The following is an 18,001-nucleotide window of genomic DNA, read 5'->3' as shown; positions in this document are numbered from 1 at the left end:
AGTAATAATCAAAATAAAGTTATAATTTTGTAAAATACATTTTAAATATTTTTAAAAGTTATTTCTTGTATAGAAATTTTTTTTTTCATATTTTTATATTATTTTTTATTATATTATTTTATATTATCTTTTTATAATATAATATATATATAATATAATATATTTATAATATATGTAATATATATATATATAATCTTAACGAATAAATAAGGTATTAATATTATAGATTTATCATCGTTTCACAGAACACGATAAAGCGACACCTGTTGGAATTTACGATTGCAATTAAACTTATGTATGTGTGTTTATAGTTTTACCTATAGAACTATAAATTTATTTTTAGAGCAGTTTTTATTCTTTCTTATTTCTTTATCGATTTTTATCAGTGAATTATTAAGTGATGTATCGTTAAAATTATATTTTTTTTAACATATTTCACTTTGTGTATATTTGTGTATATTTATCTAATCTTTTATAATTAGTGCTTTATTTTGTTTAATTGCAATTTTTCTTTAGTGCCAATTGATGATTTGTTTAAGTTATAAATAAGAACATCAGTAAAAAAATCTTTTTACAATTGATTATATAGAAGATTATGAAGAACAATAATAAATTCAATTAAGAATTATAAAGGTCAGTGAAGAGGTTAAAATGAATAATGTGTATACACAATAATTCGAGAAACATAAAGTTAGTAAACAAATTTTTACATAAAAGCTAAATTTATATATAAAAACATGATTATATATATACAATTTTAAATAGCAATTTTTATTATTTATTATAAAAAATTATTGCACATAACATTTTATAACTTAGCAATTCTCTGAATGTATTCTATCTAACACGATAGTAGCAACACGATAGTAAATCAATACTATGTACAATCTATGCAAAGTATATATACATATTACATATATATATATATATATATATATATAAATGAATTTAAAGAACATAAATAAATTTAAAAATATTTAAAAATATTTACATTTATTAAATAATTGAATATAATTATAGTATTTGCAAATTGAAAACACTAACAGAAAATAAATTTTGAAAATTTCATATGTTGATTAAAATTAAAATTTAACTTTAAAATCGAATTTTTATTCTATAGTATATGTTGATCAATGTATACACATACAGAGTGATTCAAATAAAATATAAGTTGTTTTTTCAGAAACAAATAAAACTATAAATTTCATTTTTTCTTTATTAAATGATAAAGGATAGTTGATTTCTCAATGTTAAACAAATTTTTTTAACATATTTATTAAAAATTAGATTTTTTTAGACTATTAGAGAAATAATATTAATTTTATGTAATTTATATAATTCTTATCAAACTGAATAACATTTATTTAAAATTTTATTTTATCTTTCTTTTTGTACATAATTATAATATTATGACATTTTTTTTAAAAATAACTTTAGAAAAATGAATTTTTTTTTATTATTTTATTAAAATAATCAAATAATTAAAATAATATCCATCAATTAAATTGTTATTAAGTCTTATATTAGTCTTAAATATTTGACAATTTAATTGGAATATAAACTCCATATTTTTGTTCATTTGAGAGAATAGTTATATATTAGTAAATAAAATTTAATAAATATTCGAAAATTTATAATATAATTTTGAATATTTAATAAAATGATTTACTATGATATATTATGATTTCTAATATTATTATTTTTCTCATTTTTTTCTTAAAAAAAATTAATTGTCATAATTATTTAATTATAAATAATACAAAGATAAAATAATTAAAATGAATATTACTTTAAATAGTTCAATAAGAACTATTTGATAATAGAAAATTGATATTATTTTTTATTTAAAACTTCCATTCAAAAGAATTTTTATTTTTTCTCTAATACTAAAAATTTGTTATATATTAAAAAATTAAAGCATGTATAATATTAAATATGTTTTTCAAAATGAGATATGTAAATGAAGATGCATTATTATAATAATTATCCATGATGAACCAAAACCAAGAATCAAAGAATGTTTTATATTGTAAAATGATTAATGATTAAATATTATCTTTCGATAAATAATGGAATCATCTTAATATTTTTGATTATGATATAATAGTGTAAGAATATATATTATATATATAAATGCTAAATTATAGCAGCAATCTTTTTGTGGATTATAATTTTAAAATTAATGATCATTTTTACCAGTTTTTGAAGTCATTTTTTTTTAATAGAAATTTTCTTAGAAAAAAAATTTCAACCTATTTTTATGAGATTCGTATTAAAAAGATTAAATTATATAATAATTAAATAATTTAATTCTTTATATAATTAAAAAAGTGCAATAAAATTAGAAAGCAGTATAAAAAATTAAAATTATTAACAGTTTTATCACATCATGTAATAATCATCAAAAAATTAAATAAGTTTATATCATATAATTTTCCTTTGTTTATTTTACGAATCGTTAAATAAATTTTTTATTTTATTTTTTCTTTTTTAATTTTTTAAATATTTTTTATGAATCCGATAAAATATTAAATATTTTTATTTAATAAGTTTTTTCTAAATAATAAAATTTAAAAAAAAATTGACTTTTTTATTTTTTAAGAAATAATTATAGAAGTGTCCAATAAATTAAAAATAAATACAGTTATATTTTTTCCTTAAAACTATGAAGCTTCTATATTTAATTTTTTATCTTGTAAATGAGTTGTTTTCAAGATATTTATATTAAAATTTTCAAATGAATACTCTATATAATGAATGTACATATAATATACTAATATACTATATAAATATGATAGATTTAATATATATATAATAAATAAAGTATATATAATAAAAATAAGAATCGCAATTTCAGATTAAAAAAATAATGGAATATACGTATATATGTATATGATATACATCTAATTTGATACAATATAAATAACATGTTTGAAAGAATATAAATAAAAATATAAATAAAAACTTTAAAAGTATAAGAAAAAAAAATAGAAAAGAAAAGAATTTTCATTATAATTTATTATTAATATAATATTAATATAATTCATATTATAATAATTATGCCAATGTTTGGTAATTTTTTATGCCTTATACGTTTACTTCAAATAGATTCAATGCTTTAAATAATAATAAAAATAATAATAAAAATAATAATTTGAATAATAATGGAATCAAAATCATTTGGAATTATTTTTTTTTGAATCTTTGATTTATATAAAGTATGTGCTTTCTAATAATAAAATGTGTCTTGGTCTAATTAACCTAATCATGAAATATACTTCAAAACAAATTTGATCAGTATTATTAAAATAAAAAAATTTTCATATTTCTTATTTCATTAATCAGATTATTATAATTGAATTTCTGAAATTTTTTTAGTGAAAATATATACCAAATATAATCATATTTGAATGAATACAAATTATTTGTATAATTTGTATTCATATAATAAATATGAGAATATTTTTTTTTTCTTTCATTTAATATTTCTTGCTCATATCTTTAACTCAAAAGATATAACTTAAACAAAAAAGATAATATAACTTTAAAATTTCGATAATTGATATATTATGAATTGTCTTTCTATCAGTTAATAAAACTATTATATCAAAACTCTCACGGTCTATATGGGTATCAAAATATTGCTGTAGGTTCTTTAAAAATTTATTTTCTTGATACAAACTTAAAAAAATTTTTTTTTTAAAATATTTTCTGAATATTATCTTGAATATGAATTTCTTTGAAAATAATCTAAACTAATCATTATAGCATTAATATATTAAATATTAGTATATATAGTATATATAGTATTATATAGTATATATTATAATTATTAACCATTAATATATTATTTATTGAATATGAATTTTCTGAAAATAATTCAAATTAATTATTATAGCATTAAATATATGTATATATATATATATATATATATATATATATATATATATATATATATATATATATATATATAGAAAATTTATAATGTAAAGGATTAAATGCACAAATGAAAAAAATTATTATATTTTAAATATAATAATATATTTATATTAATATATATTTTGTGCATATGAATATACATATCTATTTAGTATATTCAAGTGAACAAAATAAACAAGAAATTGAGGATAATAAATAGATCATTTAAGCATCTATTTTCAACAAAAATATTGTAGTAAAATAAAATTGTAGTAAATTAATAGCATATATATTTAATTATGTGATTATTATCTTATACTATTCGGAGAAAATAAATAGAAAAGATCATTTTAGAGATTAAAACAAAGCCAGAAATTAAAACAAAAATGTCCATTTTTATGTTTTTTTGTTTATGTTCTTAACTTATAATTAATTTAATTTATTTAAATTAATTTGTGAAATGATGTCACAATTCTATATATCATATTCTATTTTCATATATTTCATCTAATAAAAAATTAAATTGTTTATAATTTAAAAAATAAATTTCAACAAATATTTTTCTATATCATCTTTTATTTGTTTTAATTTTCTCTTATATAGTCTTTAATTTTCTTTTCTTAATTTTATCAAAATATTCTATACGTATATTACATATTATCAACTTAATGAGACGAAACGGAACAAAACGCAACTAAACGAAACAAAATGGATCAGGACAAAATGCAACGAAATGAAACACAACGAAACACAACGGAACATAATGGAACATAACGAAATACAACGGAATGAAACGGAACAAAACACTAAACAAAACTAAATTAACAAAATTAACTAAATAAACAAAACGGAACGAAACGGAATACATTGAAACGTAATGGAACAGAATGGAATAGAATGGAACGAAGCAGTATGAATCGGAGTAGATCAGACTAAGTTGTATATATCATAGTATGACAGTGAATAGCATAAAGGTATAGGAGGGGTAAAAGTTGGTTGAAAGAAGAGGAATAGATACAGAATAATGTAACGTTGGTGAAGGAAACGTTGTACAGAAGGTTCAATGTTCTCCCACTCTTGAGGACCAAGCTTTCAGTCTGCTCGTGTGGTCAGTTTAGTAATTACGCGGCAAGGAATAAGTTTGGGTATACGTAGTACTTGTAATGTGTAAAATAAAAAAACTTTGGGTGTGGCGTTTATTTTTATAATGCTCACTGTGAAATTATTAGCAATTTCAATATTGAAAATTATTAATTATTAACTAAAATAAAAAAAGTGTGATTTGCAAATTGAATAATAGTTATAAAAATCTTAAAATTTTTTCCCGCTTACGAAGTGGATTATAAGTTCATCATTATATATTTATGTTTAACTGTAAATATTTTTTGAAAGATAAAAAAAATGTTTAATAATCGACAAGTTCTTATAAACATATTTTTATAATATTTATTGAATTTATGAAACTTATATGTGCATTAAAGAAGAGAATGTTTCATATCGTTATAAAAAATAATTATATATTTCCTAATAAGAACAATTTATATTTATTATTTTTGGAAATTCATATTTAATAATTCGTTTAATATATATTTCTGAACTTTAAATCAAGAAGATATTTTTTTCTTTTGAAGTGTTCAGTTTTATTTGGATAGATCATTTTTTTTTTTATATTTTACTTGACCATATTAGAAGAATGACAGTCTCGGAAGAGTAAGTACGATGTCATATTAATCTTTTGTCCTCTTCCAATTTTTTTTATAACTTTTTTTTATTATTTCAATTGTATTTGTTGTATAAAGAGAATATATTTTGAATCTTAATATGATTCTCTCACAAGAAATTCTTTTAAGAAATTTTCTATATATTGTATTATTTTGTATTATTTTGGTTATTGCATTATTATATTAGTTATTAGTCATTAACCTACAAAAATATGAATAACATTTGTTTTTAAATTTGTGTTTTTACGTAAAAAAAATAAAATAAAATAAAATAAAATAAAAAAGAAGAGAGGAAATAAAATCTTTTATATAATTGATAAAGTATAGATCGTTTTATATAATTATATAATATTTATATTTTCATTTTATATTTTTATTCTTCATATTATAAACATATGAATATTTAATTATATATTCAGAATGGATATGTATATGCAAGTACATATGCGTGAGACAGATGGAAGAGAAGCATATAATGAAGGCACATAATATATAATACTGTATATAGGTGTGTTCTTGTATAAAAAATTTGAGGACAACGAAATATTTAAAAATGTAAGTGATATGAGAAAAAGAAGCATGCGAAAAATCGCGGAAATTACTAAATGTATTGTATATGAGAGGTACTCAAGCGTGTTTAAATTACTCAAGCGCACTTTTAAGGCTTTAAGACTGTGTCGAAGAAGATTGGAATGCATGGTATGCAACTTATTCGTTGGACGTGTTTCACTTCGACTTAAACCGATTTTATTCGAACATTACCGAGAATATCCGAAGCGAGTCGATTACAACCGATTCAAAAACCGACTCTTTTCTTGGCAATTGTAACATAACTTCTTTCACTTTATTAGTCAATTATAATTTTTTTGATGTATTGCAAATCTTAAATTATGTATGATTTTTAAAAATATATATATTAAATATCTAATGTAAAAATAACATTTGATATAAAAAACATTTTTCTTCGATAATTGAGAATTGCTTATATGTATATAATCATTATAGAAGAATTGTTTTTGTTCAATCAAGAATTGTTTATATAATATATTATTTGTATATGCATAATATGTGTATATGCATAATCAAGAACGAATATTAGTTTAAAAATTATATGATATACTATGAGAATATTTTAATTTGTAATTTAATTTGATTAATTTAATTTGATTTAATAGAAAAAATTATTTTAAATGTACCATAATAAAACATTTGTGTAATGAAATCTTTTGATTATAAACAAAAATAAAATTTCACTTGTTATCTTATAGATTTAATCGATTAAAAAATTTGATTAAAGAATAATTAAAATATTATTAAAATATTTAAATATAATTTTGAACACATTAATAAGTTTTTCTTGAGAATTGATTAATCAATAAATAATTAAGCATAAAAAACAAATACAATTGGAATAAATATTTTTATCTGAATGTTTGAAATATTTTTAAATTTTTATTTATATTTGAAATATAATAAAATATGTACAATACAATGATGGATGTATAACATTATTAATAAAAACTTAACGATAAAAACTATATATTATATATTGACAAAAACATGTTTATTTTTGGTTATATATATATATATATATGTATAAATGTATATATATTAATTTTAGAATGGCTACAGAATTGGCAAATAAAAAAGCTGAGCGCGAAGCTCTGCGCGGCGTTATTCAACAATGGAACGCTAATAGATTAGATTTATTTGAACTCTCAGAACCAAATGAGGTAAATTATTATATCAATCACGTCAGATTTTTCCTGTTCTTAGATTCAATAAATGTATATACAATATTTATTTGTTTTTTTCAGGACTTGGAATTTCATGGGGTAATGAGATTTTATTTTCAAGATAGTGGTCAGAAAGTTGCAACGAAATGTATTAGAGTAGCATCGGATGCAACAAGTCAAGCGGTCATCGAAACTCTTATTGAAAAGTTCCGTCCAGATATGCGAATGCTTTCAGTTCCAGAATACGCACTTTATGAAATTCATGAAAATGGTGGTAAGTGTAATAAAGATAATAAATTTATATTAAATTTAAATATTATGTACAATTAATTACAATTTCATTCATTCTCTTTCTTATTTCTTTTTATTATTTCATTTATTTTATTTATAGAAGAGCGTAAGCTTGGACTCGAGGAGAAACCATTGTTAGTGCAATTAAATTGGCACATCGATGATCGCGAGGGACGTTTTTTATTAAGAAGAATCGATGATAAAACTAACGCTCAAGGTGTTGGTTTCTCTTCTTCGGATGGATCTAGTTTTCGTAGAAAGTTGAGTAAACGTGAAAAGAAACAAATGAAAAAACAAGAAAAACTGAGTCGTTTAAAGAGTTTAGAACAAGATGAGAATAGTATACCCGTTGATCAAAATGGAGTGGCTGAAAAACTTTATACAGGTATAAGTTATGAATAAAATTAAATATTTGTGAAATGATATGTTGAAATTGAAATATATTGTACAATATAATACGATAATGTTGTTGTTTTAGAGTTACCTGAAACAAGCTTTACCAGAAGTATTTCAAATCCAGAAGCTGTGATGAGAAGACGACGTCAACAAAAATTGGAGAGAAAATTGCAACAATTTCGTAGTAAAGATGGTGGTCCTGATACTGGAGGAACATTAAAAATTTATGGTGAAGCACTTTGCAAAGATGTTCCATATAAAACTTTGCTTTTAAGTGTTCGAGATTCAGCAGTTCAGGTCGTACGAGAAATGCTTTCTAAATATGGTTTAGAGAAAGTTGATCCACAACAATATTGTCTTGTACAGGTCAGTTGAATATTTTTTTACGATTTATTTATTAGAAAAATAGTTTTGGTTTATATATATATATTTTATGAATAGTATAAAAATATTTTATTAACGGAATTCGCTTCGAATACGAATATTTCATTATTTCAGAGAAATTAAAATGATCAAAAAAAAAATTTAATAAAATTATTTGGTTAATAAAGTTATTTAGTATTTGGTAAAGGGAATGCAAATCATTTTTTGTAAATTAAATAATGAAAGAGATTTTAAAATCAACTTCACTTTTTAAATAAAACATATAATTTTGAATGTAATCGATTTATTTGAGTATTTCGTATAAAAAATATTTACCTATTTATATAAATTGAAAAATCATTTATTTAGAAAATATTTTAATTCAAATATTGTATTTTTGTATTCAAAAACGAAATTGAAATTAAAAATTAAAATTTGAAACTGAAAAGATGACATTTTTATTTTTTGTGATTAATTTAGTAAGATAAAATGTGAGAAGATATATAAATATATAAAAATATATAAAAATATAAAAATAAAATATATATTTTCTTTATTGATTAAATATTTTTATTTATTATTGCTTAATATAAGCATTATATTCTACCATTTTGTTTAATCAAAAGAAATGATTGATAAATATGTGTATTTTATTTCTATATATCTCTCAGTGAAATTTTTCCTATAGAACTAAAATTAATTTCTCTTCTTCTTTTCAAATTTCTTTCAAAAGTTCTTTTCAAATTGATTATTATCTTTTCAGTCTTCAAATTTTTTAATTGAAAAATTAATATTTCGATATAAATAGATATATTTTTTCTATACATATTAATATATTTTAAAAAAAATATTTAAATAAATTAATTAATAAATTCAAAATTATATGGTTCTATATATATATTCTATATTTAAAAAATGAAGTTAATCTTGATATTTTTCTCATTATTGATTTACTTATAAAAAAATTGTTTATATGATATGATATCTTCCTTTGAATTAAATAACTATTAAAACATTTTTTTAATAATTTTAATTTTTCGATTCGAGCATATTTATTTAAACGAAACAAATATATATTATATGTTATATGATATAATTAAGATATGAGAAAAAAAATTCAAAATATATTTATTAGTAAATTAATTTATTAAACATATTTCAAAATCTTTTTATTTTATTATAATATAAATAAATTAATTTAAATTTGGTCTTCATTTTTTGGAGAATAAAAAATATTCTTTTTACATTATATAATATAGTAATTAAATTAATATAGTAATTCTATTACTTCTATCATATTTTAAATATATTCTTAAAGTTTTTGTTTTCAACTGCATTTTTTGTGATTCGAATTTTTTTGAATATACAAAAATATGGTTAAAAAAAATTATTTTTATATAGAAATTAAATTTAATCTAATTTTTAGATATAGAAAGAATTATCGCAATAAACAAAATCTTGTTAATAAGAGAACTTATTACAGAATTACAGAAGAAAGTTCTAATTATGTTACATGTCATGAGAAATATTCATTATTTCATTTCAACTTTATAGAAGAAATTAAAAAAAATTAAATTGTAGTTATTTCTGATTAGAAAAAATTTTGATTGTTTATGATAAATATGGTGGAATCATAATATCAGTATAGAAGATATCTACAATTTTGAAAATAATAAAGCTCAAATTTAGATTATAATTCAATAGTAACAATTTTCTAAATTTAGTAATTTTTCTATAAAAATAAATGTATTTAATATACATATATATAAGAAATTAAATGTTGTATGTAGGTAAATAGTGAAAATAATCTTAATGGAGGAACCCAACAAGAATATATACTGGACGATGACGAATGTCCTTTAGCTATTCTTATGAATCATTCTTCTACTCGCGGTACGTATTGGTATTTTTAATGAAAATAACTTGATAAGATTTTTAATTGAGAATTTAATTGATTTTAATAGAGAAATAAAATGGAATGTTTATATATTTATGTATTCATTTTAAAAAATTGATTTTAAAGATAAAAATTGATATACAAATAAAAAAAATTGGAAATTGGTTAAGATTTATTTAATAAATATTTTATAAGCAATAGAAGTTTATAAGTTTGTTTAGATAAAAAATGCACATACAGTCAGATCATAGAGATATCTCTATTGCTATCGCAATTTATTTCTATCTTTATTTTTATCTTGCTTCATTTAATACGAATTTAAATTGTTTATAACTTGTTAAATAAATCTTAACATTTTTGATTTCCAAAAGTATATCTCTTATGAATATATTAACATACAATTAAATCAAAAAGTTTAATAATAATAAGTTATATAATAACAATAATAAGTTAAATAATAATAATCAAGAAATAATGTGAAATAAAAAAATTAAAAATTATTGAAAAATTAGAATTATATGTATATATATCAATACAATCGTATTTCAAACTTAATTTGCGCCGTATTGTTTCATATATGTACATAAGTCAATAGGTATAATAAGCAAGCGCGCGCGCCTAGTTGTCTGGAGAACCGCCCACCGATTCTTGTTTCTGACTGAAATGCTTAAAGTCGCGCAACATTGTGACGTAATTTAACGTTACTTTTGTTGGCAGTTGTGAACTATTATGTCGTAAAGAAATTTAGGAAAAAGATATTTTTATTTTTCTTCTTTTTATTGTTTGCGTGGAATGTTTAGATCTGTATACAATAATCAAGATGAATCAACATTTTGAATTGTTTGGTAAAAAATTTGTCATTGAATATAAAAAAATATTGCGTGTTATAATGTAATATATCAAATGATATGCGCTAAAGAATTAAAAAGTATATTGAGACAATTTTATACGTCATGAATTTGTAAATAGTAAACCTATAAATGAACAAATTTAAATTCTTTTTTTCTTTGAAAACTTATATTTATATTTTTATAATAACATATTAATTTAGAATTCTTAATTAAAAATATATTTGTGATTTCTTTTTCTTTTTTTTTTTTCTATATTATTTATCTTAATAAAGCACATTTGTTGTATTCGAAAATTAAAAGAAAAGCTTTAATGCACAAGTATTATCAATAATAAAATTTTAAGTGCTATGTCAAATACATAACCTGGTTTTTAAAATATGTTTGTAATAAAACATATAAATTGCAATAAAAACGTAAAAGATATTTAGAGAATGTAATAGTTTTCTATTTTTTACTGTAATTCTGATTATAAAAGTGAAATTTAAAGGGTTAAAATTGAAGTAATCGATCGAAAAAAGGACTATAGATGAATGCGCATACGCATATATATTTTCAGGAGCCACGTAAAAGAAATTGACAATTTTTATACACAATGATGGATTGGGGAATTAGACGTAAGAATCTTGAAATTTATTTTTTATTTAGTAATAATAGTAATTATTTGTTTGTAAAAATCTTCGGTGATTGTATAAATTTTTAAAAATTTTTAAAAAAATTTTTTAAAATTCTAATTATTGTATTTTTCATAATATAATTCCATTATGATTAGATAAATTTGATCAATAATATATATTATATATTATATTATATATACATATATAATATATATTATATTATATAAATATATATTATATATTTCATAATTATATATTATATATTATATATAATATATATTATATATTATATTATATATACATATATAATATAATATATAATATAGTATATATTATATTATATATAGTATATATATATATATATACTATATACATATTTATTATTGAAAAGTATAGATATTTAGAATTCGTTATGTTTTCTTTTTAAATTAATATTCAAGAAAATGAACTATTTTTTTTTGATGATACTGTTTTTTCAATATAAATTTTCAATATGTTGATGATTGTTAAAATATAATAGAATTTTTTAAATGAGTATTTTTTAAAGAATTTATTATATATTAGATATTTTGAATTCAATAAATTCTAAAACTGATTGTTTTAAGAAGACAACGAATAGAATAGCTTGCTTGAAATAGCGAGATAAGAAGCTGTATTAGTGTCAGTGAATATATGTTGATTAATGTAGGTTAACTAGCATGTGAAAGATAGAACATATGACTATTGTCGTACATATGTGTATTGTCGTAAATGACATTTATGACTAATAAAATAGTGATATATAAAATGAAATAACAAATAGTTATTATAAACTATTTATATTATATATATTATAAACAATATTATTATATTTTAAACAAGTAATTATAAAACTATAACTATATATATAATATAATTATACATTAAAACTATTATAATTATTAATATATATTTTTTTTAAATTAAAATGATTTAAAAGCGTTAATTATATATAACAATCTTTTCTGATATACTCTTTGAAATTTTAAAAAATTGTCTTTCTATTTTTTTAAAAAATATATTTATTTTGTTAATATTTCTAACGAAAAATTATTTATAATATATTATTTATAATGAAACTATTTTTTAAAATAAAATATATATTAATTAATAATTATAAAAATATATTAATTTTATTGATTGTAATATTTCTAATAAAACAATATATTTATTTGAAAATTTTTATTTTGTATCTAGAAAATTAAATAAAGATTTTAAAGAAAAACAAAGAAGAATTATAAACAAATATGAAAATAAAAATATAATTATAGTAATATTATTAAATTCACAATAACAAATTATTATTATAAAAACGAACATATATTTGCAATTGAATGAGGACATTTAATAAAATATTTTTAAAGCAGTTATGAAAAATATTTCTTATTATGACTAAATAAAAAAATGTATATGAATATACATATATATGTATATATATATATATATATAAATGGATTTTTGAGATCTCAAGGAATATGTTATTAAAAGTTTTTTACATACTAAATGATTTCAATTATAAATTGGTTAATTTTATTATAATTTAATATAATTAAGAAAAAACATCGATATCTGCAATAGTTTGAAAGAAAATAAACAAATTTTATTTGTTTTACTTATATATATATGCTTTGTTGATTATAAATTAATATTATTTACATGAAACAAAATATGTGAAGATATGAAATAAGATGTTTGAAGAATTGTTAAGTGAAATTTTTTATACGAATATTTAATAAAAAACATTAATATATGATCATATTTAAATTTTTAGTATATCTTAATATAAATTTAATTATAAAGTTAAAAATATAATCTTATTTGATAAAAATGAAGATTGAAATCTAAATAAAATTTAGAATTTATCATGTTAAGAAATATTCTTTTTCAAAAAATGAATTATTAATAATTTTTCAATTTTATACTCGTTTAAATTTAGGGACTGTATTTATTGTTTATATTTTAACTGATTATAAAGATATATATAAAAAAATAATTTAATTAATAATAAATTATTTTTAGTAATTAATAATAGTATAATGATATAAAATAATATAACGAAATAATGTAAAACCATTGCTATTATTTTTTTTTGCGATTCCATTATTATAATTTATTAGGATTCAATAATTGTATTTTATACAATAAAAAATATTTGAAGATAAAAAGAAACGATTGTTTCTTTTTGAAATTCTTATAATAAAAATATAAATGTATAAAAGCAAACTATAAGATAAGAGTGATGGGATATATTATTTAAATATATTATAAATTAATTTTTAAATAAAAATACTCATAATCATATATAGCTTGAAAAAATATTATTATTTAATAATTATTATTTAAAAATATTTATTGATCAAATGTATTATTTACAGGTTCTATTATGTTTCACGTACGAAGAAGACCTTCCGATTATGTGCCTCGGAAACGCAAGAAAAAACCAAGTGGCAAGTGGAATGAATTAGATTGCAGGTTTGTTGCAAAAATCATAACGATAATTAATACTATGAAAACTCTTTGATATATAAGAAGAAAAAAATTTATTTAAATCTTTCATTAATTTTGATTGGAATATCTAAAGCAAAGAATATTAAATATATTATACAGTTTTTATAAAGAAAAATGTTGAAATTATTCCAGAAATTTTTAATTGAAAAATATTTCCATATTTTTGGAACTTTCTGTTTTAAATACATATGTTTGTTTTAAATATATACATGTAATTATTTTTGTAAATATTATAAGATATGAAAAAATATTTTAGATAAAAGTTATATGGTATTAAAAGACATTTTGATGATAATATTTGAATTTAGGATAATCTTGAATTGTTCTATGAATATCATATTTAAATTTTTAAATAGAATTCTTTTATTATATAATTTTATCTTTTTAGTTATTTATATAATTGCATATATCATATATTTATATAATTTCGTAACAAGTAAATTTTAAAAGTTAATAACTTAATAACAGTTTAAGAAAAATATATTCATAAGTAAATATTTTAAAAATATATAAATTACAAAGATGTGTAATAAAAAATATAGGATTCCATTTAAAAATTTCCTTCACAGGAAAATTCATGATCAAAGTGAAATATTTATTATGTATTTTTGAATAATATAATTTTAATATAAATCTAATTAAAATATTTTTATCTGAAACATTTTTTTGATTTACAAAAATAATCGCATGTATATAGTTAAAATGAATATTTTAAATATGCAAATGAATTTATTGAATATGCCATAAATTATATGCAATAAAATGTCATAAATTTTTTATTGGAAATATTAACGAAAAACGATCAGAAATGATCATTATAATAATTTTAATATATGTTTTTATTTGCTTTACAGATACGAAGATGAAAGATTACCTTTTTTACTAGAATTAAATCCTGATGGTAGTGAAATTCCAAACGGTGCCGGTGTACGACATCGGTTACAACCAAACGTGACGGAGGTGGGCTCAGAAAGACCAATAGGTCCACAGGCAGTTCAAGCTCAAACTCTCACTTTGACAGGACCAATGGTTATGCCGAGGCACTGTGTAATTGCTTTTACTGAAAATATTGTCACTCTTACGCCTTGTTCCAGAGATGCTTATACTTACGTAAATAATCAGAGGATACATCAAACAACAATACTTCAGGTATATATCATGTAATATTAAATATTTTTTTCTATTAGAAATAGAATTTCAGTATTAGTGTTTATATTATATCTTATAAAATCTAGTATATTATTTTATTCATGTCTTATTCTTTGGTAATTTTTTTTTGTTTTTCTTTTCTTTTTTTCTGTTTTTTTTCTATTTTTTTTTTCTTTATATAGAATGGAGCAATTGTGAAATTTGGCAGATTACATACTTTTAAATTCATCGATCCAGCATCTGATGAACGAATTAGACAACGACATGATTCTGGAAAACAAATCGAATATAATTATGACCGGTAAGTACATTGTTTCATATTTATTAATATGTACATATATGTAAATGGGATAAAATTTATAAGTAGATAATGATAAGTAGATAAAACGATTAGTTTATTAGTAAATAAATTAATTATATTTTTTAAAGCGCGGGGAAAAAAAAAGAAATGAAAATAACAATAAAACAATATAAAATCGATGTTGAATTATAATAATATTACCAAAATAATTTTTTGTGTGAAACAATATTGTATATATTTTTCGAGCACACTTTTCACAATGTTTGCACGACAATTTTTCTCTCTTTCGTTTTTTCTTTTCTTCTTCCTTTCTCTTTCCTTTTCCGTTTCTTTCCACTCTTGTTCATGAAGGAAAGAGTTTAGCTCTTTGTAGTTTCCTAGTTTGCTTCTTTTTGCCTGCACGCAGCCTGCTTTTGTACCGTAGACGCTCCCCAGACTTGGCCAATCAAGATACGAACATAGAAAGATATGGATCAGTATCCGGAACTTCAAATAATGGACAGAATCAAGTTCAAATTCAGAGCCAATCAATTCAGGACCAAGTTATTCATTCGTCTAGTCCAAACAAGTCTACACCCATTCCTGTTGCTGCTGTTACTGTATGTCATACTCGAAGTCCAACGCATGCATTGGAATCAATTCATAATTATGAAACTACATTTGATCTCGATGGAAACGTTGAGACTGCCAGTCTTACCAGCAGCAGAGACGGTAACAGGTAACAATAGCTTTTATTTTTCATCAAAAAAATTTAGTTTGAGAAATGTCTATTGTTAAGAATGGATTTTTCGATCAAAGATGGGATTCTTTAGGGTAAGTTAAAATAAATATAATTAAAACGAGACATAATAAGATAAAACTCAAAATATGTAATACAAATATAAGATATGAATGTGTTTTTTAAAAATAATCTCTGCTATAAATATACGAATTTAATGAAGAAACGAAATTAAAACAAATTTGATTATATGAATTATGAGTAACATTGAATATTGTTATTTCGATAGAACATTACAGAATGATCGACAACCACGAGGAACGGACCCAATCTTACCAGCTGTTTTAGAATTTCTTGAAGAAACGGAAGAAACATTTTTTCATGCAGTAATTACAGACGTTGAACCATCAGCACCTCAATTTAAATTGGCTCCAACATATACGCTTTACCTGGCAGCAAGATATCGTGCAAGCACACATTATAGACCAGAATTACAACCAACGGAGAGAGCTCACAGATTGACTGTGATGTTGGCAAATGTCGCTAACATGATTCAACGAGTAATACAGGTAATTTAAAATAATACAAAAAAAAAAATAAATAATCGATGATGTTTTATTAAAAACTGATATTGTTCATGTCAATTTAAATATTCAAATTAGACAATAAATAGATTCAAAATTTTAGTATTCATTACTGAGTTATAATTTTTATTAAATTAATTAATTTTATTTTATTTTTGTTTCGTTCAAAGCAAAATTTTATATTATTTATCTATTATTATAATTTATATAGGAAAGATATATGGATGCATCTTCATTGGCATTATGGTTAGCAAATGGTTCAGAATTATTACATATGTTGAAAAACGATCGTCATGTAGGAGCATTTTCGACGAGGGCACAGGATATTTTGACAGAAGCAGTGCATACAGCTTTCGCGTCGCTAGTTCGATGCATTTCCTTAGAACTAGCGCCGGCAATGTCACAATTTATGGCTGATGCAGATGAACCTGCCAAAGAAGCTGGTGTTCTCCAAATATTTTCGAGTACGATGGCATTACTCAGACGATGTAGAGTAAATGCTGCGCTCACGATTCAACTATTTAGTCATTTATTTCATACAATAAATGCAACTACATTTAATGCATTAGTTTCAAACACAAACTTATGTGTTAGATGGTTTGGTCGTAGATTAAAGGCAAGACTGAACGCTCTTGAAACTTGGGCTGAAAGACAAGGTTTAGAACTCGCGAGTCAATGTCACTTAGCAACAATTATGCAAGCGACTCATCTTTTACAAGCGCCAAAATATAATGCAGAGGAACTTGCTACTTTAAGTTCTACTTGTTTTAAATTGAATTCTCTTCAAGTCCGAGCATTGTTGCAAAAATATCAACCAGCTGCTGATGAACCAAGACTTCCGGCAGAATTGATTGAAAATGTAGTCAGAGTAAGTTGATACTTGTGATTAAATAGAATAAATATCGCGTAAAAGAAAATATGATAAAAAAAAATGAA

The 18,001-nt window shown here is 20.6% G+C and overlaps 1 protein-coding gene and 1 long non-coding RNA gene across 2 annotated transcripts in view; both read left to right on the top strand.

Moving 5' to 3' along the window:
* The first annotated feature begins 218 nt into the window (after nucleotides 1–218).
* Nucleotides 219–18,001, top strand: part of LOC108004067 (afadin) — a 48,495-nt gene continuing 30,712 nt past the window's right edge. Inside the window, exons 1-12 of the mRNA XM_062073251.1 lie at nucleotides 219–690; nucleotides 7,261–7,372; nucleotides 7,457–7,649; nucleotides 7,767–8,051; nucleotides 8,145–8,428; nucleotides 10,216–10,318; nucleotides 14,181–14,277; nucleotides 15,168–15,462; nucleotides 15,645–15,763; nucleotides 16,170–16,481; nucleotides 16,771–17,050; nucleotides 17,277–17,933. Of these exons, the coding sequence (XP_061929235.1) occupies nucleotides 659–690; nucleotides 7,261–7,372; nucleotides 7,457–7,649; nucleotides 7,767–8,051; nucleotides 8,145–8,428; nucleotides 10,216–10,318; nucleotides 14,181–14,277; nucleotides 15,168–15,462; nucleotides 15,645–15,763; nucleotides 16,170–16,481; nucleotides 16,771–17,050; nucleotides 17,277–17,933 (2,769 nt within the window). The 5' untranslated portion in view covers nucleotides 219–658. The remainder of the gene's footprint in view (nucleotides 691–7,260; nucleotides 7,373–7,456; nucleotides 7,650–7,766; nucleotides 8,052–8,144; nucleotides 8,429–10,215; nucleotides 10,319–14,180; nucleotides 14,278–15,167; nucleotides 15,463–15,644; nucleotides 15,764–16,169; nucleotides 16,482–16,770; nucleotides 17,051–17,276; nucleotides 17,934–18,001) is intronic.
* On the top strand, nucleotides 5,636–6,567 carry LOC133665868 (uncharacterized). Its single transcript, XR_009829299.1, has 2 exons — nucleotides 5,636–6,194; nucleotides 6,303–6,567. It is a non-coding gene; the product is annotated as an uncharacterized LOC133665868 (long non-coding RNA).

The sequence above is a fragment of the Apis cerana genome, linkage group LG3 (assembly GCF_029169275.1).
Source record: "Apis cerana isolate GH-2021 linkage group LG3, AcerK_1.0, whole genome shotgun sequence".
Taxonomy (NCBI): Eukaryota; Metazoa; Arthropoda; class Insecta; order Hymenoptera; family Apidae; genus Apis; species Apis cerana.
Note: the sequence above shows the minus strand (reverse complement) of the source record. Positions and strands in the feature narration are given on the sequence as shown.